The 24,639-nt window shown below is 39.1% G+C and overlaps 1 protein-coding gene across 2 annotated transcripts in view; it reads left to right on the top strand.

The window, feature by feature from the left end:
* Positions 1–24,639, top strand: part of PCSK5 (proprotein convertase subtilisin/kexin type 5) — a 251,520-nt gene that overhangs the window by 39,614 nt on the left and 187,267 nt on the right. For both annotated transcript variants that reach the window (XM_059833233.1, XM_059833234.1), the window contains exon 3: positions 10,168–10,281. In XM_059833233.1, the coding sequence (XP_059689216.1) occupies positions 10,168–10,281 (114 nt within the window). The remainder of the gene's footprint in view (positions 1–10,167; positions 10,282–24,639) is intronic.

Here is a 24,639-nt window from a genome sequence, read left to right as displayed (position 1 = left end):
TATTTCAAAACTCTAAAACTGAAGCTTGATATAAGCACTTTTGGCTCAATTCTGAATTTTAAATACTTACTTCTAAGTGTATGACAGGGTAGGTTTGGAAAAAAATAATTGATCCTCTTCTTATGATTAGGAATATACTAAACAGTAGCAATACAGACACAATCAAAAAAACCCAAATGGGCTCAACTTTTCCTGTGATTTAAAGTACTCTGATCAGAAAACTGCTTGACTTGATATTTAGTATACGCTTTGTGACTGAATTTTTCCATGGCAGATTTATGTCAAAGATTTCCTTGTTGGCAAAGCATCATTAAGCAAAAGTGCTGGAAATACACAGAGTAGTAGGTGTAGAGAGCAACAATATTGTATGAGGACAATTTCAAAGGGTTTTTGGTTGGTGAGGAGAGTACTCAGGAGAAGTATTTGCTTTGGCAAGACCAGTATACTACTGTTGGGTATTATATGTCACTTAATTATGGAATGCTTGTACTGTCTCACTAATTCTCAGTAGATTTGCTGAACTCCTGTGGATATCTACGGCAATAGAAGCCATGGCAAACCCTTGACTGAATCAACACCTTTGGAATTACACTGGTAATTTTGACATTTGAATTTGACCCCATGGGAGAAATTTGTCTTCCTAAGAAGGCATTTAGTAAATGATTTAAGGCCATCTTAAATTAGCATGTGCCGATGTCTGGAGGACTTAAATGATTTATGACAAGAGTTTTAGGACTTGCCTAAGGAAAAAAAAAATCCATTAGAAATTTCTACAGGTTTTTTAACATATATCTTCATTGCTACAGTAATATAAACATAAAACTCAAGATATTTCAACTGCCAGATGTTAGACTCCAAAGCTAATGAAGTTTAGAGAGCTTAAAGTTTTATGCTCTAGTGGATACTGGATTTAGCATCAGCCTTTCAGTTTATTAAGAAGATGCAATTTTAGGCCTAAGTTAGATGGAGTTATGACATACCAGTTTGCATTTGGTAATACTCATGGTATATTGAAATTCTAGATGATTATACTGTCCCAAGACTAGATATACTAATGTTGTATGTAATGGTGTAAGCAGAGCTTTAGGTACTGTACCAAGCAGACCTATCAATTAGAGGTCTTTTCTTAAATTGTGTTGCTTTGTAGCTCTTGAGTTGTTATGAGGTGAGTTGTATGACCTGTGGCTATAAATTATAAAGTACCTTGTATAAACATAAGAGTTGCTTTTAAGCTGGTAAGGCAAAGATTCTTCCTCACTTTTCCAAGGCTGAGTTATTTTCGAAACTGAACCAGTGCATCTGAGCTGGTTAGGGCACTTCTGATCAGAGGAAGGGAAAAATCGTCAACTGCTTGAGACACGCTTTGCCTACGGCAGCTGGGGCTGGTGCTGCTGGAAGCTGCCAGGCAGGAACCCAGGCTCCCTTGAACTTGTTCTCAGCTCTGCCACAAAGCTGCTGTGTGATTTTCATCCTGTAATTTTGAACTGCTCTGTGGTCTGCTGTGGTACAGCGCGCAAGAGGGGAGGTTGGGCGGAGGCCGTGGCCACATTCACGCAGCAGCTGCTACAGTCGCACCAATGAATAGAAAACCTGCCGCGAGTTCCCCAAGGAAAGAAAATGTGGGTCTTTTTGCCTTTTATTGTTCGTTGCTTTTCCAGTGGGACAGGAGTCCTGGCCAACAGCAGACACACTGAGCTTCTGCAGAATTTCAGTGTGATGCTTGTCCTTCCTAGCATCCCTGGCTGCTAATAAACTGACTTGGGACAGAGACCGTGCATGTCTACTGCTAGCTGGGCTGTGCCCTTTTCTCTTCACAACTATTCCTGTACAGTCTTGCTCCTAAAGCAGGAAGAAGACTCTGCTGCCACACACAGTTGTAGGCTGATACATACTGATCTTTGTGAACAGCTCTGAGCTCTGGGGGTGGGAAAGGTGCAGAGGAAAGGCAAAGGGTGTTTCAGATATGTTAAAATGCACAGCTGTGGATCATTGTACCTTATAGTTGTGGAAGTATGGCTGTAGTACTACAATGGATTACTTGTACGTAGCAAAGTAGGTGGAAACCACTTAATTCATATCAGGACTGACTGGCTTTTCTGTGGCTATGAGGTGGAAGAATGTGCATTGAATTTCAGTTTCGTTCCACGGGTGAGAGTCTGGTAGCTTGCCCTGCTGTTGTGCAAGATGTGTTTCTTTGGGCTTAAGTGGTAATTTCAAGCATTTGCTGCTGCCTCTTTCCTCCTCTGCTTTTCTTTTCTCTCCCCAGCCTGTCCTAACATCTGTTTCTTTTTTTATCTTGCTTTTTTTCAGAATCTGTAGCATAATTATGACAACTGCTTTGATTGTGGATTGTCATTGACCCTTGCTGAAGAAGCACATTGTCAATCAGCAAGAATGTATCACTTAGCGGTGCTGGATTCATTGACTTTTTACCCAACTTTAGACCCGTACAGTTTATGAAATGGTATCTGCAATAATTTTCCACGCTTTTGACCTATGTCAACAGCTACTTTACCCAACTGTCTTCGTGTATTTTTATGGTGCAAACTGGCTACTGCTACTGCAAGTCAGAGAATACTAATAGGTTAGGAAAATAGCCTGGTGTTTAATTATAATTTAAAAAACACACAAAATTCTTCTTAAGCTGGATAGTCCAGCTTTTGGGGATCTCACTTTTGTGACTCTGCACATGGACAACAGGAGGTGTGCCAACAGTCTTAGTCGCCCCTCCTGCATTCCTGAGTAATAGCTTGGGTCTGAGTTGTTCAGTAACCAGGGTATGGCCCTTGGATATTGGTATAGCCTCCTATGCACTTTAATCCTAAATTGATTGACTTTAAATTTTCATTTCAATGTGACATGCAAAAGGAGAGTGTTGTCAAATGATATGCTTAAGTAGAGCTCATGTCATAGAAAATTTCATGATGCGACAGCTAAGGTACATACTGTTTTTGTTAGAATCATGGAATGGTTTGGGTTGGAAGGGACCTTAGAGATCATCTAGTTCCAGTCCCCCTGCTATGGGCAGAGATACTCTCCACTATATCAGGTTGCTCAAAGCCTCATCCATCCTGGCCTTGAACACTTCTAGGGTTGGGGCATCCATGACTTTTCTGGGCAACCTGTTCCAGTGTCTCACCACCCTTACAGTAAAGAATTTCGTCCTAATATCTAATCTAAATCTACCCTCTTTCAGTTTAAAACCGTTACCCCTCGTCCTATCACTACACTCCCTGATAAAAGAGTCCCTCCCCATCTTTCCTGTGGGCCTGCTTTAAGTACTAGAAGGCTGCTATAAGGTCTCCGTGGAGCCTTCTCTTCTCTAGGCTAAACAACCCCACCTCTTTCAGCCTGTCCTCATAAGGGAGGTGCTCCACCACCCTGATCATCTTCCTGGCCCTCCTCTGGACCTGGTCAAGCAAGTCCATGTCTTTCTTATGTTGGAGGCCCCAGAACTGAACACAGTACTCCAGGTGGGGTCTCACGAGAGCAGAGTAGAGGGGGAGAATCACCTCTTTCAACCTGCTAGCCGCACTTCTTTTGATGCAGCCCAGGATACGGTTGGCTTTCTGGGCTGCGAGCACACACTGCCTTCAGTTTTGCATCCACCAATACCCCAAGTCCTTCTCCGCAGGGCTGCTCTCAATCCACTCATTGCCCAGCCTGTATCCATGTTTGGGATTTCCCTGAGCCAGGTTCAGGACCTTGCACTTGGCCTTGTTGACCTTTCATGCAGTTTGCACACGCACACCTCTCTAGCCTGTCAAGATCCCTCTGGATGGCGTCCCTTCCCTCTGGAGTAGGAACTATAAGAAGAGTTTTTCTCCCATGGCCTGTTCTGGGCCAAGCACAGTCTCATGTTCTGTCTCTGAGAGTGCCAGCCTCACTCCTGTCCTTTTCCAGGCAGGTATTTCAGAACTCACGTGCATGTGAGCCTTGAGGGTCTTTAGGCAAGTGAAGAATGAAGTGTGCTAGGTGCAGCGTGAGACTGTCCCCATGGGGAGGGAGGATGCTCACCCAGAGCAATTCCTCTGTAGACAGACTCCAAGTGAAAGTGCTGCAATGCTGTCCAGTGCCAGCTTTCCACATCGTAAGTGTTGCCCCTTTTGCTTATTCATCCTGGCTCCGTACAGACTCACTGCTTGCTTGGCGATACTTTCCACATCCACTAGCTGAGTTTTCTCTCTCTTTTTCTCTTTAATCTGTAGTATTCCTGTGGCACCTGCTTTCCTGTTATCTGAGCAGGAATTTCTAATTTCTTCTTACAGGCGTAGGACAGATTGAGGTGAATGATGGCAGTACAAGGGATAAAGCCGTGATTACATTTGGGAGTGGCACCTTCAGCAACTCTTCATCACAAACTGAAGACCCACACCTTAATGTTTAATTCTGCAACATAAAAACCGTAGATTCTGGTACGAAATGTATAACCTCCTTCAGAGTTAGGGTAGTTTTTTTCTGCATGCATGCCTTCCTCAAAATGGAAAGGATTACACCTTCAGCTTGCCTGTAACTTCTGCTTTATAGTAATGGCATTTTCACATACTGGACTTGACACATTTTTAATCAATTTGAAAATATTTATTCAAGCAGACCCTCTCATGATATATTTGAAAAAGTACTCTTTCACAAGAATGTCTAGTGTTTGTATGTTAAAAATCACACTGCTTTGATAAATTGGTGGATTAATTTTTTTAGCATGTTAATTTTTTTCCATTTTTCCAACTTTTTTTTTTCACAATTTATTACATTGGAGGAGGTCTTACTGCAGCATACTTACATGGGGCTCCTCACCCAAGAATTCTGTTGAATCAATGAGAGTGAAAATGGTAGAAAGTAGTTTTGTTTCACACAGAGATAACATTTCATTGTAATTTTTAGCACTTAAAAAAAATAAAAGAGTGTTATGCTTGAATTAGCTCAGAGGAGCTTTTATGCCATAGCACTGTTCCATGCAGGTCTGTGAAGAAGAGCTGCATTGTGCACAGAACAACCCTGTGAGTGCTTAGGTGAGAAGACTGGAAATGATGATTTTTTTAAAATAAGTTTGGTCTCCAATCTGGCTTGGCTTTGATTTCTAGACATTCAGGAAATGGAACTTTTGAAGCTGAAGTCGATGGGAAAATGTGCACTGTTCCCCCTCAGTAAGTGTGACTTTATGGAAATGTTAAAATGCACCTCAATGTTTGCATAGAGTCTCCTTTTGGTAAGAAACGAGAATCTGTATAATCAATTAGTCCAGAGATTTTCCTTCAAGGTCTTTGGGTTAGAAAGTGTGCACACTTTTTAAAAGAAAATATTTTTATACAAATGGGCTCTTTTCATACAGAATCAAACAAATCCAAGATATACCAGGCATTTGACGGTGACATGTGGATGAATACCCATAAAATACTCAGAGGAAATATATGTCAGAATACTAAAAATAGCTCCTGAGTCTTTACCTTGTGTTCATTAATATAACCCAGTGATTGTACAATTTAACTTAAACTAGCAAGTTTTTCTGTTCACTTACTAGAGAAAAACCCCAAACCCTATGGTTCAGTGGAGTAAGCTATTCTATTTATATAGCAATGGTATTTTCTGTAAACTAAATTTTATGCACTCACTTCTCAGATGAGAAAATTGTCTTCCTGTGATGTTTTTAGTTATATTCTAGATGGCTGTATCAATACATTCTCAGAATAAAAACAATTAGTAAGCAGATCTCAATATAAGGTGTTTGCTAAAAATCTTCCAGACAAGGCTAGTCAGGACTGTGATCAGGCATGTGATGTTTTAGGTTCCTCTTTCTACCATCCTGCACCATCTCCCTTATAGTAGTGCACAGTCACTGACTGGGAATGGTCATTTTGACTTCCCTCTTTCACTGATGTGGGTATCATCTGTAGTGCTCAAAGTAAGTCCTAATGTTTTACACCAGGTTTGTCTAGTTTGGAGAAAAGGAGGCTGAAGGGCGACCTCATTGCTCTCTACAGCTTCCTGAGGAGGGAAAGGGGAGAGGGAGGTGCTAATCTCTTCTCCCAGGTATCCAGTGACAGGCCACATGAGAATGGCTCAAAGCTGTGTTAGGGGAGATTCAGACTAGACATTAAGAAGCATTTCTTTACTAAGAGGGTGGTCAAACACTGGAACAGGCTTCCTAGAGAAGTGGTTGATGCCCATGCCTGCCAGTGTTAAAGAGGCATTTGGGCAACGCCCTTGATAACATGCTTTAACTTTTAGTCTAACCCTGAAGTGTTCAGGCAGCCAGACTAGATGATCATTGTAGGTCCCTTCCAACTGAAATACTCTACTACATTCTGTTCTGTCCTGTTCTATGCTATGTTATGCTATGCTATGCTATGCTATGCTATTCCATCATTAGAGAGCTACCTGCACTATCTTCCCATATGCATACTCAGGCAAACATGCCATTTACTACCCTTTGTATTTGTATGAAATTGAATGGCTATTTTACTTACAGTACTTTTATGCATACATAAAATTGTCATTAGGTCTTACGGGAAGACACAAAGTTATGTTTCTTTTTCTGGCTTTGGGTCTGATCATGCAAGCTGCACAGCCCTTCTGCAGAATTACTCTTTCATATGTTTTCCCTAACTTTGCTAGGAGTTGAGGAAATAGGAATTATGGACAAAATCCAGCATGTAATAGGGGCAGGCCCTGGAACAGCTACATAATCTGAAGTAGAGTCACTTACTTTTTTTGTTAAAAGGCAGTAGATAAGATAAATATTCATTCATACTTTACTAAAATCTAACCACCCACTATATTACAGGCTTGTAGATTATCTCAGTTGATACAAGCTTTTGTACAAATATATGCATGTACATAAATACCCACATATATACAAAATTCTTCATGTGTTAAATTATTGTTCCAAAAAACTGGAACTGTGCAGTAAGATAGTGTTTATCATTGCTTGGACTAAAGAACTGTCTCATACATGGTCTTGATAATGTTGTCTGGAATAAAGGAAACAGAAAGAAAAGGAGTTAATTGGGCGGGTTTTTTGAGGCATCATTGTATGCATGCATCAGTCTCCACAAGTACTATGCTGCCGTTATGTTTCAATCTTTTTAATGGTCAGCAGATATTTGCAGCTGAATAGGCAGTAAATAAATGGAGACAATGTATTTTCATGGTGAATAGTAAAGAGTTTTGCAATTTGTCTTGTCAGGAAAACACCTTTATATTTATCTGTATAGAAATGGTATTAGGTTGTTGAATTTCTGCTTAAACTTGTGTGTTGCGCAGGCTCCTGGAATATTTTACATGCCTCTGGCTCCATTTACAAAAGAAAGATGTTTTTCAAAAACTTCTCACAGTTGCTAATGGTAGTTCTTATAGGAGCCTTGATGCACAGGAGTCCCTCATGCCAAATTAAATGCCCTTGGTCTCTGATTTATAGCTCCTCTAGGAGCTCCTCTGGGAGCTCTTGCCTCTAGGCAATAGTAGTGTTGGTGACTGACTACTTTCTTCCATTAATGTTCATGTGTCTAAATCAGAGGTAGCAGTAGTAGAAAGTTTAATCCTGTTCTGCTGATTCTATCTCATTTTTTTTTTCTTTGTGGACACTTTTACAACACTATCAGATCCTCAGATTGTGTTAGTAGTAGGCATTTGTAACTCTTCCCTGCAGACTCAAGATAGGAATGAGTTTTTCGTAATGAGTTACCATGCACGGCATGGTGTGCTCTGCGTGCTTTTGGCCTGTGCAGTGTTGAAATTTGTTGGCTTAAACAACTTTCTTAACATGGTAACATGCTCATGTGATTAATTCCTGCAGCTAAGGATGAGTCAAAATGACAGTAAATATTCTTGCAGCATAGAAGCCTGAGACCCCTCACTCCATTGAAAATGTGTCTAGCACTGAAACCAAAATCTTGTAAGAAGGCTTGGAAGGTGGGTCTGTATAAGCCCTGAAAATCATGGTTGCTTATTCAGACATGTTGAAGCTTTTTTGTTATTGATTGCTAGATACTAGTAATAGAAGAAGGGGCAGCTGCAGAGTCAGAGATCAAATGGTACATAGGCTGCCTCTCACTTGGCTTCGGATGTGTTGGGAGGTCTGGGCTACCTGCAAGGAAAGAAACTGAAGAAAAACAAGCTTCTGTTGTGAGGGTCTGGAAAAGAAAGCATGTATTAGCAGCAGGTGACAAGGAAGTAGGGGTCATGATAAGTCATTTATAAATCAGCCTTTTTCGTGGAGGAGAGATCTAGTTAAGAGGGTGGTTGATCCCACTTTAAAGCAGCTGTAAGGCTTAGTGCTTACCAAAGTCTTTTGGCTCTTCCTCCTGTGGCCTTTGCCCAGGTACGCTCTGTGCATCTCACAGGCCTCCAGATTTTGTTACATCAAATGGCGCCTAAGAGTGACTAGCTGTCTGCTCCTGCTAAAGGGACCTCTGGATCATGTAAGATCTGGAGGGGGCAGTCAGCTATCGGCTTCTCGAGAGGGCGTCCGCCAAGATGGATTTCAGCCTGAGATGAAAGAGGAGCACAGTAACTAGGAGAGAAAAGCACACTATCCAATTTGTCAATTCTCCAGAAGCGGAAAGGGATCTATGATTGTTACTAGCAGATTTAACAGAGAAATGGATTTCACTGTGAACACCACCACCAGTCTGTATTTTTAAACTGTGTAATTTCTCCTCTGAATTAATACTCTTGACCCTGAAGTTAATTCTTGGGAAAGGGAAAACCTCATTTCTTCATTATGAAGAAAACCATGAAGCCTTGCCAACCGCTATAAGGAATGTCTTAGGAATCCTCTCATGCTGAATTCAGGGATGTCTTCCTGTATTTTCATCTGACCAAGGAGCAGAGGCCAGAGTGGTATGGTAGAGGTGGCAGAGGTCGGCGTGGTATGGTTCTCAAGCAAAATCTCTGTTAATGTCAATGGACCTATGTCTGTCTAAGGATTTGAAGCTGAGTTGTGGATGCATAGTAGAGAAATTAGCCTGCTAAGGGAAAACATTAATACCATCTCTGACAAGTGACAAAGAAATAAGTGAACTGAAAGTAAACTTCTTTTGTGTATTTGTATGTTTGTGTAAATACACAGATATTCATAATCAGCACAAATAAAAGGTGCAGAGTTGGCTGCTAGTAGGAAATGGCTGTCTTGCCTGGGGAGAGGTGAATTGAATTTTTATAGTTATAGCCCATGAAACAATTCAGCAGAAATATGAGCTGTCAGGAGGCTAGATGTGTGTAAATATAACTTGGGTTTTTCTGTGGATAGTTTATATTATTTACATTTATAGAAACTAGTTCCCATTTAGAATAGCTAATGCAGAAATGACTGCAGAGTCCTGTCTGCTCTAAGGTTGATGTCACTGTTGGTGTCACCCTTTCTGGATGTGTCACGAATCTTTGAAGAGGTGTCAGACAGACAAGAATATAACTTTCAGAATTAGATTTTTAACCCTTATATTTATTTTCCTGTTTCAAGCTCTTTGTTGTTGTTGGTGGTGTAATTTGACCTGTTGCTCAGTACCCAGCTGTTTCTCCCTGGGGAGAACTTAGTATAATATAAAATTCCAGGGTGCCTGGCTGAGACAATCTTGACAAAGAGTTACTTTGCTAAAAATACAGTTTAATTTTGTTTTTTTCACTCCAAGTGGTGAAGGTGATTTAGGTATTGGTTAAGCAAAATGTTTGAATATTTTTCTGAATGTTTTTGTTTTCAGGAACAGAATTAAATAAAAATTAAAAAACAGAAACCAAAACAAAACCCAAATAAAAATAAAAAACCCCAAAACAAAACAAAAAAACCCCACCCTGTCAGAAAATTAATTAATTTCTCATTATAATAGACTGTTATGTTTTGTAAAAGTAACTGGCTTTATAAATTTGAAAGAAGCACTGGTCTAATAATGAAAAATAATGAAGTAATGGCATTCAAAAGATGATAGCCAGTGAAGTTCTTTCAGCGGAGGATTTAAGTAGTTGTTCAGGGACATTTGTAGCACTAACTAAATTGGATGTATTCCTTAGTGAAGAGTATGCCAAGGTGAGCTCTGCACTCCAGCTGCCAAAATGAACTCTTTAAAATGAAATACGTCTTGGACTATGGTAGTGGGAAACTTCCCAAGATTTCACACATTTCTTGATAATCTCCATGGAACCCTAACACTTACCATATGTTTTCCTGGTTGGCAGGTGGAGTGGATACAACAACAGGTGGTTAAAAGAAGGATAAAGAGGGATTATAAACCTGGTGGTACCCAATCCACTTATTTCAATGATCCCAAGTGGCCAAGCATGTGGTACATGGTGAGTACATACAGGGTCATTGACTCTGTTTCATGGTAGCGTTTAGTTGTCTGCGGTGATATTTTGAAAAGGGGCAGAATAGTATGTTCAGAAAAAGCAAATTTTGGGGGGTTTATGTAACTAATGAAGGTCTGTAAACTCCTTAACAAGTATTACAAAGAATTCCCGGTGGGCCCTGCAATAGGAAGCATTTATTAATGCATTCATTCATGAATGCTTCCTATTGCAAGATGTCTTGGGAATTACTTATTAGAGGATAAACTTTTAGCAATGAGAAGGGAAGGAACTTTGCCACAGTCTGTAAGAGCAGTGAAACCACTTGTTTTCAATGTGCCTAATTCACTGTCTCCAACATCGATGTGATGGAAATGTCTTCTGTCCCGAAACAGGAGAACAGAGCCGCGAACACTGACTGTTCAGTGTTATAATTACACTCTTTTTAGAAATGAACAGTTGCATTGTTGAAATAAATGGATTGTTTGTGCTGTTTCCTGTCTGACATGAGTTGCATGTTTTCTGAGCAAATTTTTTGTTTTTCTCAATAGTCACAGTTAAAGCCTGGAGAGAAACTTCTGTATTCATGGTGTTTTTAAAAATATCCTCATTTTGCCTAGGAAGGTGCAAATGAAAAGTTGTATTTAGTAGGCAGTTGGATCCAGCTGACATGTCTGCATTTTGGCTGATAAAAGACTTGCTCTCTTTCTCTACTGTCCTGTTGATGTAGTTCTCAATCCCTACATGTTGTTTTCTCACTACGTCACCTACGTTGCTGACAGTAAGACACTCGGAAGGTTTTATGACTTGATAGGGAGGAGAATATGCCTTTCTGGCAACAATATGTAAGATAATTTTCCTGTAAGAAGATACTGTCTTTTCAGGTATTTTGTTACTTTCAAAGCTTTAGTTTAGTATTTCAGGTGAATGAACAAGATTGTTTTAACACAGCTTTTAAAATATTTTAAAGTTTTTATTCATTGCATTCTGGCTTGTAATTCACTGTTGCATACACTGAAACACAAAAAATGTCATAGGTAATTTGTAACGAACAGTTAACAGTTGCAGTTAGTAAACTCAGTCAGAAGTCCTTATCTTCACGTGTATATCGTATGAGCGCGTCATCAGTCAGAAAGTCTAGTAGCTTTGCTATTCAGTTTCCTGAATTCCTGTATTTTAATAGGAGGCTAAGTAATAACTTTACTTCCAAAATTCCTCTTTCTTTTTATTCTTTTTATTAAAGAACTGTACTACTGACTCCTCTTTTCCAGTAGGAAAATGGTTCTGTATTACTTTTTCTGAGCTATTAGAGATCTATGTCTTTCAGGCAGTACCTCTCCTCATACAATAGAAATCTATTTCATTTATGTTTTATTGCAGTACTGGGTTGATGCAGCTAAGGGGTTTTTTAGCAGTTCATTGTCCACTTTGAAAACAGCTTGTGTCCAAAATGTAGTTCTTTTCAGTTGTTTGTGAAAGCTGTATTATTTTGGGTCATGGGATCATGGCAGATCTTTTTGCCAGTTTATTGAAATGTGTATACTTGTCTGTCTCCTCTAATACGTATGTTTATTCAGTCTGCCTATCCTGTAAATATGTGCATAAGGTGACAGACAGATTCCGGTAAATGGCAGTAGATTGTGATACTATGTCCTGTCAGTTCTCATTTTTTAAAAATTTTATTTCAGCATTTTTAATTGAAACTAGAAAATAACAGCGATTTACCTTTAGGTAGTCTCCCGTTATTGCTACAGACTTTCAGCTCTGTGTTAGACTAAAAAGAGGGAGGCCAAATTTCAAGAGAATAATGGTAGTCAAGCAAAAGCCCACTACATATGGTATAGGGTAGCTTGGGTAATTTTTCCTTTCCTAGATTTGTATACAAGGTTTTTGTGCCACCATAGCTTTTTGGTGGAACTAGATCAGTGGGGTGTTTTTTAACTGATAATTGATGCTTATAGTGGTTGCCTCTGATTTTGTTCAGTCTCCTATTTGTAAATCAGTTGTGTTGCCTAGCCACACTGCTTCACAGCCCCACAATAGCCAGTCTAATACGGAAAGCGCTTTAGGGCAGCAAACAGACTTTACTGTTTGTCTTGTACAACTTTCAGAATATTGTCATTTCTATACTGTGGAAGAAATTCCTCACTTGCAGACTCTCTGGAAAGGAGCTGTTACTGACTGATTGCATTTACCTCCACTGAATAACTCTGTGTATTTACAGTATCTTTAGTCATAGTGGTTTGAAGACCTTTTTTTGAGAGTGATTAGTAAAGTATTTATGAGTACACTATTTCAGCAGAGAGAATAGCTAAAAATACGTGAATGGGTTGACTTCAGGACTGACCGGTCATTAGCAGATATCGTCATATGACTGTATTTGTGATTGTAACCATAGCTACTTTTGTTAATTTTATTTACCTTTTTAAGTTGAAGGGAAAAAAGGAATTTGAGGTCACTTAATGGTTTCAGTCATTGCTGTGTCAAAAAGAAGTTTTTAGGTTGCTGGCTGCAGATGTGTTATTGAGAAAGTAATAAAGTATTATCATGTACAGGTTTGTGTTTTGATTAATAAGTAACTTCACTGTGGGTTAAGATTGATACCTTTGGCCGTTGAACTGGCATAATCTCTAACAGGGCCATAAATGTAGTTCAGATTTGTTGACACAAGTCCTTTTATTCAAAGACTTTGTCAAACAATATCTGATTGATGTTTTTCTTCCTCCAGCTTTTTCTTCATAAGTACCACTCCTTGTAATTTGAATTGTCTGGGCTAGAAATAATACATTGTTTATGTGATATACATGGCAAGAAGTTACAAGGGGGATTGAGGCCTTCTTTCTCTTTTGGGCCATCACAAAGTTTAAATGTATCTTTCAAGAACTATCCTGTGAACAAATTAAAAGGTCTTTTTTTTATCACTCTGTTTTTCTCTATTTACTCTAAACACATTCCTAGAAAGAGTAGAGAGATTAGGAATATAGTGATTTACCACCTTATGGTTCTGTGGAAGCTGAAGCAGACAGCGCTTCCAGAGCCACTCATCACCTGAACAAGTATACTTGCACTTTTCATTACCAGCGGATTATCTATTGACAAATTACAGCTTCTCATGCTTTCTGAAAAGGTGATTTTCTTCTGACTTCCCTCCCTGAAAGCAAGGAAAGTTGGAAAAACCCAACTGATTTATCATGACCTCTGAATCCTGAGGCATCTGTGCTTAAGAGTGAAATAGAATATTTTTATAGATTAAGTAAGATGTGAAATTTTACCTGTTCAACTATTATTCTAAACTGACCTACAGAAATGGGTACAGCTTTCTCAGAATGAACTGATATCAAAGAAATAAAATCAAAGGGAAAGAAGGTCCCTAGTTAACGTCCCTTTACAAATTCTGAGTCAGTAGAGAGCTAAGTCCTGTACGCCATCCCCAGGCTCAGCTGTCTTTCTATCATCATGTTATATGCCATAAATTTCTTCTCTTTCATTGATGTTAATAAAATAAACTGTTTGTCGATAACTGAATGAACTATATGCAATCAGTTTGCATAACTGAAAGAGGTCGAAGTCAACCCTGAAGCCCTATTGCTGTCTGAAACTGTTCTACTTGTAATAGCAACAGTGTCTTTGGAATGACTAAGGGGACTCTGTGCCTAACCAATTTCACTGTACCTGCCAGTTGCTTTAATGATTTTCCTCATCTTGCCTGCATGGAAAAATGGTCATAAAAACTAGAGAAGGTGAATATAAAAAAAATTAAAATATATGCAAGGGACAAAGGAAGGAGTGGCAGGTGCCTGATGGGGCAGGCTGGAGAGAGGTGGATGGGGGAGGAGAGGTCACACTGGCTCTGAGTGCAAGCCCGGGTACAGGGGAAACAGAATTTGGGACAGAATTTCACCTGCCACATGCTAACACCACAGCAAATGAATACGTGTCACCCTCCTTTACAACCTCCTAAAAATTTATTTCCAACCCACCTATGCCAGGCATTGGCAGCTAAGGAAAAACCTCACTCTCTTTTTATGGGCCTCCCAAGAGTTGTTCTCTCTCTCTTTCCGTCTGTGCAGTGGAAGCCAGATCATTGTTCTTTCTGAGGTGGCATGGCATGCTTGTAAGTGTTTTGCATATTTTGTAACTTGGTTTGGTTGTTGCATGCACTTTTTGTCTTTGTGTTTTTTATTGCATGAGAAGATGGAGCTTTTGGTGTTTTAGAAAGTTAAGAAGACGATCTGTGACTTAACTTCAGTGGAAGTGCTGCAAGAAAGAATCAAACTGCCTGTCAAAACATGAACTTGCAAATCTATATGTGGAAACATACCTCTTGTTCTCTGTGGACAAGGTAGAACTAGTAACATAAAGTCAGGTAATACACAATTTGACCTAAAGTCATTTCCTGTTGGAAGGCAACAGCATACTTTAAGTAATTAAAACCCTGTAGAAGTGGATTTGTCTTTATCTACTAAAAAAGAGATTATTAGTGCAACTAGTTTAGCAAGATCAGCAAATAGCTTAAAGACAGAATGACCAGATCTGTTCCTCTGGGACATTCAGTGCTGACTTCCAGATAACCAGCCCTGGAAGCGCCCAGGAAACACAAAATGGAAGTCAGCACTGTTCAGGGGTTGTGCCAGCATTTGCACTGAACCAAGAAGCAGCAATACTAAAATCATTTCCATACTTGCTTTGGGAGAGATTTTCCTGAGTGTCAAAGATTTGGTAATAAATCATACAGCAATAGCACACATTCCTCTGCCTATTTACTACAGTGATTTTATCTTCAAAGGGAGAGTATCCACTTTTATTTTATCTTTCAAGAATTTATTTTAAATGAAATTTTTTTTCTGGGCAACAACTGAGTCACATTAAGAAACTGCAGGTACTTTTCTGTTTACTGTCATTTGTGAAATATCATTGTGTATAATATTGTGATTTTCTGAACTGCCTTTTTCTGACTAATTTCTGCAATTAGTAAGGAAATGATAGTGCCATAAAATCCTTGCTGGATTTCTAATGAGGTATAATAAATATCTGCCTTTAGCTTTAGTTCAAACTAAACAGCTAACAATAAATCATATGGAATATAAATGGATAGAAAATTGCTAACATTAACAACTGTAAAGTGTGCCATACTGGGGCACAATTCAGTTTATTTTGGCTTTTATCTCCCATAGCACTTCAGCAGGAAAAACATTCATGTGTGTACAGAGGTACATATTTATCTGGAAGTACACTTTTTCTCTTTTTGAAGGAGAAGGAATTTGCCCATCATTACTTTCTAAGAGCAGTATTCCAAGAGCAACTGCTTAGTTAGCTACCCACTTTTCAGATTTTTTTTTAATCAAAATCAAGTAATATTGAATAGCAAAACAATTTCTTTTGTTGTGCAATACTGATTACTCTATTAATGTTACTGAAAAAAGAAAGAGGTAATTTAATCGTAAAAAAATACTGCCCTGTTTCAAACACTCACTTTATATATTTTTATGCTATTGTTTGCATACTAAAATTGCAGATACTTAGGAAAGGGATGGCTAAATATTATATCTACTTAACTAATATTTTATACCTTTTTTTCACATAAAAAACACTGTACAAACATCAGGAACCCGAAAATGACCAGAAATGCACAGCCACAGTACAGAAGAATCAATTCTGAAGCTTGCCTGTCTTGCAGTCTGATTGCTAAAGAATGAACTGGTGTGACATGTTCAGTTTGCCCTCATCAGAAGCAAACTCTTAACCTCTGAGACTTGCATAAATTTCTGACACAAACAATAGCTATATTACTTCCCAGTCAGGGAGCAAAAATTAGGGTTGTGCTTCTGTAAGGAAATTTCCTAACCATTCTGTACAGAGGAGGGCCTGATCTGTGTAGTGTCCTTTGCAAAGGAGAAATTGGAGAGGCACTATTTAGCTCGAGGATGTTAGGTCTTGTACCAGTCTTTAAACATCATTATGCCCCTCTTTGCTGAAGGTGGTTGCCATATGACATAGGATACCATGAGAATGGGGACATCAAAACTCCAGCTTTTCTGATTCCTGCATCCATGGTCTAGCATGTCTTCCTGTATATCACATGAGAAAATGCTGTGAATAAAATTACAAGTATGCAGAGGACCTTAATTCTTGCTGACCCTTTTTTGGCATTGATTCACACTCCTATTTCAACCATGTTTAAACAAAAAAACCCAACCAAAACCGACAACAAATAAAGGCCAGACACTAAACACAGTGAGGATGGAGACTTCAGTAAAGTGTGTTCTGCACCACTGCATTAGATGCAGGTCATCCTTGGCCCTGCTTAAAGCTGCTTCAGATGTCATGAAATCTGCTGTGAGTTACATCTGCTGCTCAAGCCATGTGAAGAGGACTTTTTTCTAGCCAAACAACAGATAGCAGAGGAGACTAAAACTATAGCAAACTCTATCAGTGCCATTTTGGAGAGAAATCCAGCAAGTGTTTGCACATATGCATGACTTTTAAATACAGTTTTGATAAAAGTTAACCTAAATAAATTAAGTGATCATTTTGAACTCAGTCATTGAATACAGGAGACCCAGTCAGCACAAGACCCAAACCTCAAAGAGAAGAAGTAGGGCTTTTTGGAAAATATGCCAGTTCTAAGGTGTGGAGCAATACAGGCAACATCTGTGCTTGCTCTTTTGCTATGGAGGTTATAAATTCTGCAAAAAGTTAAACACTGTCTGTTTCAAAATAAACTCATTTCCAGCAAACAGCAGAAATGCATGGTGGTCAGCAGGAGGAAGGGTGCGGGAGGGAAGAGCCGCAGACAGCCCCAAGAGATGCAAGTGTGACTCTTTTACAGTATTGATACCACTTTTGTCTTACCCTTTGTATTGCATTAGAGTCCACTAATCCATGAGTAGCATGCCATTTAAGCATATAATTGCCCTGTCTTTCTCTATTTTTATGTGAATTCCTAACAGAACAAAGCAAGTTATTTTCACTTTTGCAAACAATTCAAAACTGTATTAAATCCAAGTAGTATAAGCACAGAAGCCTAAGGAGGTGCAGATATAAATATACATGAGAGACTAAACATTAAGTATATAGCGGAGTTTTCCTCTTCTGTGTCTTTCGGATAAGACAGTTTATTAATAAACAGTAAACTACTGCTTGGGAGGTAGTGTTTGGGTTTTATGAATATCAACTCCTGCTTACAATATTACATTTGGGAGCCAGAAAACCCGTCTAGAAAAAAATAAAGACAAGTTGAGCAAAGAAAATACATTTCTGAAGTTACAAAGAGGTTGAATAACTTCTCCTTTGTTCAACTTCCATGTACTCTTCCACATCCAGGTTTAATGTTGAATCAGGAGGAGACATTTTTCCTTACAAGTCTCCTGGTCTGGCTGCAAATAGGCTGTTGAAGAAAGTTTGTTAAGTGCAAGCTTTCAGACACGGTTTTTGAATGGGCTTTATATGATCCCAGCTGCTGAAACACTGAAATCCATATATACTTGATTAACTAAGTCCCCATCTACATGAATTGAAACGTGCATAGAGGAATTAATATAGCCTACTTAGAAAGTGTTACAGCCCTTACATCTTGGTAAGGTATTGGTCTGCTTACAGAAAACATGATTCTGGAAAAAATCCCTAAATTCTTGTAGCCCTCTGAATTTGTGTCTCGAGACTTCCTCAGAGCCCTTGTCTGATGATGAAGTTTCCCAAGACACCAAAGACAAGCTTGAGGCTCTGTATGTCACATACTACAACCTACAGTATATTTGCCTCCAGCTTTTCAATCCTTCCCAATCCCTTGCATCATCTCTTATGACTACCTGAACAGCAGAGACAAAAAAAATAAAGGAAGAGGGAGCAGGATTAACTTTCCTGGCAACACTGAGAAGTTAGATTGGTTCAGCTTTCTTGGAGATCTTAACACTCAATTTAGGGTTAGTTTTGATTTCATTATTAGATGTATTTGCTACCCTTATATGATTTTCCTTTTTAAAACATTGTCTCCTGCAGTTTCCATCTGCTCCCACTCCAGACTGGTGATGAACTACCACATAAGAGGATAAAAGTATTGTGAAAGTGAAAGCATTCTTCTGTTTTATGTCTGTCTTTTGAAAATGTTTGCCCAAACACACTATTACGACATTGATCCATTTTTTGCTTAACAGGGAAGTTGCATGATACTGACCAGTGAGAGAGAACAAAAATCTGAACAGTTCCCATCTTTTAATCCCACTCACATTGGACATGTGGTCTGCTTTCACTGTGTCTGGCTGCTGTTTCCTCTTCAGTATTCAAAAGTTTCAAGTATTGACCACACTGTGTGAAGCAGCTTTGATCTCATTTGGAACTTCAGACATGCTGATAGCCTGAGACCATGTATGCATTGTGTAAACTATTACCACTGAAACATTCTGAGGACTAATTCACTAGATATTCTCAATGAATGAATCTACAAGGATGGCCAAAACCACTTTGTAAGCTTGTTTCTTTGCCAAGCCCTAGAAAAAGTCTTAGATTGTCTCAACATTTGAAAGACTCACACACAAGATTTATCCCACAGTCTAATAGGAAAAATAAACCTAAGGCTGAGCCATTCATCTCTTTTTGCCATTTAACAGGTAGAATTTGTATGTATGAGTGTGACTGTGAATGAAACAGAGGTTATGACCCATGTTGCCTCCAGGCAGGCACTAAGCAGCAGAGATCTCCTGATGCAGTTATAGTGTATGGGGAAGGGCAGGAAAAATTTACATGTTTGTATATTTCTAATATAAAATTCTGAGTCATCACCATTTTTCTTCTAGGCATTTGTGAATAGGGGTGCTACTAGGAAATGGATTCAACTAGAAAAGTTTAAATTAAAAGTGAAGTATGCAATGACAGCCTTGAGCAGGTTTCCTCCATTTCTCCTTTCTGTAGCAACCCTGTGATTGTAGTCACACTGCATCAAGTTGTTCATTTGATTCATGTGTTGGTTTGGGGGGAGAGGCAGGGAGAAAAATATAGAGCAATCAAATAAAACATTTATTGTGAATTGAAAAGTTCTCACCTAGATTCTTGTTTTGCCCTTTGTATCCATGTTAAATCTTGGCATCCGTAAGTCAAAGGATGATAGATTAACTGAAAGTGGCTGAACAGGAATAAAAAGCTGGTTTGGCTGTTCGTTAGAAAAAAAAGAGAAATCATTAATAATAAAGTGGCTGCTTGCAACAGTGCTGTTGATGTGATGCTGTGCAACAAAGTACACAGGCACATGATGAGGTCTCATGCACCTCACTGGAATTAGGCATCCACCTGACTGCTTTGCAAATCAAGGATAGATTTATGCATATTCCTAAGCTTAAGCGTGTACTTAAAAGTTTTGTTGATTTTTTCAGTGTTCCCAAAACCAACTTTAATTGGCTGCTAACCAGCCGAAACTTTGTGTTTTAATAATTGTGATTACTCGTTAGTTGGTCTTGTGGATCGTTTTATGTCAAGCCCCAGATTTATACAGAAATTGACCAGGGTGTCTGTAACAAGACGCTGAAATGGATCTTCACTTGAATCAATATAAAAGCCTTATTTATTTTATACAGCACCAAGGTTATAAAAACAAAACCAACTTTCTTCTTGCTTTTAGGAACCTTTATTCCTTGAAAGATCTTTACCCTTCATACAAATAACAGTGCAACCACATACATTCATATTTTTCTGTTTTAAAACAATCCATACCTATGCATAGAGATGCTTATCGATTAAAATTTCTAGATTTTGCTCCAGAAGTAATAAAAAATTATTTTTTTCAAAAATTTTTGTCACCCATTCCTAAATGTAAAGGTCAAAGGGGAAAAAACCTCAAAACATCACCTCATTTGAATGTTTCATGTCAATTCCCTTTTGACATTATTGCTTTGCATATTTAATTGAGTTTTATTCATAGTAATTAATGTTTCTGTGCGTATTTAGAGTGGAGTTGTCAGGATACGCTTATATTTGAACCAACACCTAACTGTAGACCCCGAAACTCCCTCTCAAAGTATTTGAAGGCATTTAAATGGCAGAAAAAAGTTTATTTTTCCCAGATCATACTTCCTGCTGAGGTTTCTGTGGAGTTCCTGACACAGAGCTGCTTTAGTCTCACAGAAGCCAGCGTCAGGATCTGAACTCCTTTGCTTGATTCATTTCACATATACGGCAGAGCACTGTATGATCATTTCCTTTGACCAACAACCAGTACAACTGGTAATCTGCAATCACGAGCCCAGAATTTCCAATTAAGCTGCATTAGGTTTTCAGTAAGACATACATATATTATATAAAAGATCGCATTTGTAAAAGAGTCGTATCTATAAGAGCATTGTCATAATGATTAAGTATTAAAAATCTTACACCTTGTAGTAGCTTGTTTATCTTGCTCTGTACTTACCTTGTTAGGCCATTCTCTACTAGATTAAAGAAATATTCCCCCTTCAAAAATCTTATCTGTGTTGACTTACTTGCATGCTGCAATCAAGTCATGTCTTCATCCTCTCTTAAATAAAATAAATTCTTTGAGCTTGTTAAGAATCACTGTAAATTGTGTTTCCAGCACTTGGTTCAGAAAACAAATAGCAAGGATTCATTGCTCATTTTCCGAGAGCATCCTTTTTGAAACGTCAATACTAGGCACATGCACATATCATTCCAGGAATGGTATCATTGCTGTCATTAAAAAAAGGGTGTTTACCCACTTCTCTTGCTATCCCACTGCTTAACTATCAAGGAATAATACCTTGCTTCATAGAGCATCTTGAAGTTGTAGGTGACTGTCTATCTTACAACTTAAATCCTCTTCACCGTTACTGTGTTTCTGGAGACTTTCTCTCATTTTATGCCTTTCACTCTCAGTCCTATGTGCATAATTTTATGTATGATTTTATATAAAATTATATTACAAACACGCCACTTAAATAGGTTCACCTTCATAAGTGATCCAGATCAACTCTGTCCCTGTTGCCATCATTACTTCCCACTCCACTAATTTCTGTGTCATCAGATTTGAGAGTGTGCTATGGGAGATTGTAATTTCAACTTTCCTGAACTACATGGAAGCATTGTAGCCTCTTACGATTTGAGACTTAAGAATTGCACATGCTCAGTAATGTTTCCTTAAACAAAATGAGTATAACTATACCTGTTAAGCCATCATATTGGCTTCAAAGTACAAACTGACATGTCAAATCCTCTGTTAACTGCCTTATGAGCGGCTAAGTTATTAAGTGCTTATGGATTCATACTACGTCTCTAACTGATCCAATGATCTCACTGCAGTTTTTCGGTAAATAAAAATGGAGCACAAGTCTTATGAGGAGCAGCTGAGGGAACTGGGGTTGTTTAGCCTGGAGAAGAGGAGGCTGAGGGGAGACCTCATAACTCTCTACAGTTACCTGAAAGGGGGTTGCAGAGAGGTGGGTGTTGGCCTTTTCTCCCAAGTGACTAGTGACAGGACAAGAGGAAATGGCCTCAAGTTGCGCCAGGGGAGATTCAGACTGGATATTAGGAAAAATTTCTTTCCTGAGAGAGTGGTGTCACAATGGAACAGGCTGCCCAGGGAGGTAGTGGAGTCACCCTCCCTGGAGGTATTCAAGGAGCGTGTGGACGTGGCATTGTGGGACGTGGCTTGATGGGCATGGTGTTGTGTGGTGTGGGTGGTTTTTTGTGTGGTGTGGTGTTTTGGGTTTTGGGTTGGTTTGTTTTTTTTTTTTTTTTTTTTGGTAATGGTTGGACTTGATGATCTCACAGGTCTTTTCCAACCTTAGTGATTCTGTGTGATTCTGTGTGACCCTTTGCAATTTTCACAACATTTTTACACTTGTTGCCTATTTTGCACAGTCTTTCATGCACATCTGTGTCATATGTATTTGGACTAAGCTTCTTCAGCACTGCAGAAGGACTTTAACATTTAATCAGCAGAGTCAAATTTCCTGAGACAGTAACAAGAGTAACTGTGTGGTACTTTTTTGCCTTATGCAAATCTTTTGTTTTGTTGTTGAATAGCTTTTCCTTTTCCTTTCCAGGCCTCCCTAGATTTCTCTGGGCTAGTTCTCTCATTTCTGCCAGATGATCTCATCTGCAAAATATAACTAGCCACTCCCTCTAGTGGTTTGGCCTTATCTTCCCAGGTTTCTCTTATAAAACATAGTGGGCCTTGTATTCATCAACCATAGCACATTCAAATGGTGAAAAGCCCATTGGTGCCTAGGGCACTTACTTCCCTATAGGCAAACTAAAATAGCAGCCATTCATCATAGTCTGATCCTGCACTGTTAATGAATTTTCACAGCATGCATTTCAGTGTTAGATTAAACATTTCTGTAAGGCTGTCTAAGGAGGGTATGGAGTGATTTTTATACTTCTGTCTCAAGAGAATAGTTTCATGAGCTTAAAGTTTGTCCTCTGGCAAGTTATAATCTCCTCTGACATACCAAACAAGCAAATAATGGGACCAAGGGTACAATAACCTGATGGCTTTTTATGGTTCTTAGGGAAAAGGCTTCCAGGTATCAAGTAGCATAGATGTTTATTGCTGAAGTAAAGGCACTGTGAAACAGTTCCAGCCTCAGGAACTCCACATGCCTACAAGAAAACAGGGAAAAACTCCTTCTCCATTACTAATAATGGAATATGGTGCTGTCATCGTATTCTGACTTACATGTGCCCTGCTCTTCCTACCTTCTTTTGTACCTTGAGGAAGAGTAGGGACATGTATCTTCCCTTCAGCCTCCTGAACAAGTCCTGTTGTCTCATATCCCTCCCTCTCATTGTCCCTCTCTCCCTCCTTCTCCCCCAGGACATCCCACCATTAACACCAGATGTCACCAGGCTATTGCCTCATGGATCAGAGGGAGCTGACCACAACATAAAATAGAGAAAAAAGGACTGCAGTAGTGCAACTGTCCTTAAAATTTGGGTATGAGCATTCAGAGCCAACATCTCTTCATCTGTTTCTTCACGAGTCCTCTCATTCATATAAAATTCGTAAGATTCATAAAAAAACACGTTTCCTGGTCCATCCTAAATCAGCTCCCTGCTCATCCCCCACCCCCAGCGTTCCCATAACAGCATATCCTTCTTAAACAACACTTTTCTCATTTCCCTGTAAAATGAAAAGAGAGGGGAAGGGGACGGAAGTTGATTTGTGTAAGCCCCGGACTCCTCCCACTCTCATCAGTCCCTGGGAAGGTTAATGATTAATTGAAGCCATCTGCTCAGGGCCTTCTCTCCATGTCCTTAGTTCAATTCTGTCACATATGTTCACACAAAGTCTAAATAAAACCACCTTCCTCTCCCATGCTTCTTAACAACGTGTAGAAATAATGGTCTTTGACTTGAAAACAGCTTAAAAAGTAAATTGTGAAGAGCCTCTCTTTAGTAGTGTAGAAAGAATCCTTAGAAACTTATGAGAACTATTTTAAAGCAAGATTTACCATCTGTTTGTTTAACTGTTATCTTAGAAATAATGAAAACATCAAGTCTAGCTTAAGAGAGAGAGAGGGAGAAATTTGGTCTTACTAGATAACTGTGACTCCGTGAACTGGTGCATTAAAAAAAAAAAAAGCGCATCTTGGGACTTTCTGTAAAACTTCCCTATTTTTCTTTCTTCTTTGGGACTTAGAGCAGGTCAAATAAAAATATGAAGCAAAGGCCACAAAAAATAGTAGAATGGAAAGAATTGTCTCTGAGGAATTATTCATCCTTCGTGAATACTGGATCCCTAGGGTTGATGGTGTGCAGCTGAGGCCAGGGAGCAGCTGTTCTTGTCACATATTCTTTCTGATTAATAAAAGAATTGCCATACTTTTTTTTCCTAGACAGTACTTCAGGCAGGTAAAAATGCATTAAGTTTTGATCCACTTGCTGGCCTTTTCTTGCTAAGTAGGCTATTTATATAGTAGTGGTAGTATAAGTAGCAGCAGCAGAAGCCATAGTAACAGTCATCATACAGTCATCTTGAGAGAATACAGCCCCATATAGAGATATATTTCCATGCATTCTTCTTCCCTTCCTGCATTTCTTAGCAGTAGCCGCAGGCTGTGGAAATTACTTCTTTTCTTCCCTCTCTGTCCTTTACTGACTCCCCAAGATGTTCTGTATCAGGTTCTTGTATTTCTCCCAACACTTTCCAGGGAGACATCTGCCTATACATTGACACATACCTTTCAGCATGTGAGCACTGATTCAAGGATATACAAAATGCACCAGATCTGTAATCTGCCATTCATATGGATGATTTTTGCATCCAGGGTAAAATGGACACATGCTGGCTGCCTTTGTTCGCAATTTCTCCTCCTCCTCCTCCTCCTCTTCCTCTTCCTCTTCCTCTTCCTCCTCCTCCTCCTCCTCCTCCTCCTAATT

This window comes from Gavia stellata, chromosome Z (assembly GCF_030936135.1).
Source record: "Gavia stellata isolate bGavSte3 chromosome Z, bGavSte3.hap2, whole genome shotgun sequence".
NCBI lineage: Eukaryota > Metazoa > Chordata > Aves > Gaviiformes > Gaviidae > Gavia > Gavia stellata.
The sequence above is the reverse complement of the archived record's forward strand: the minus strand, read 5'-3'. Positions and strand labels throughout refer to the sequence as shown.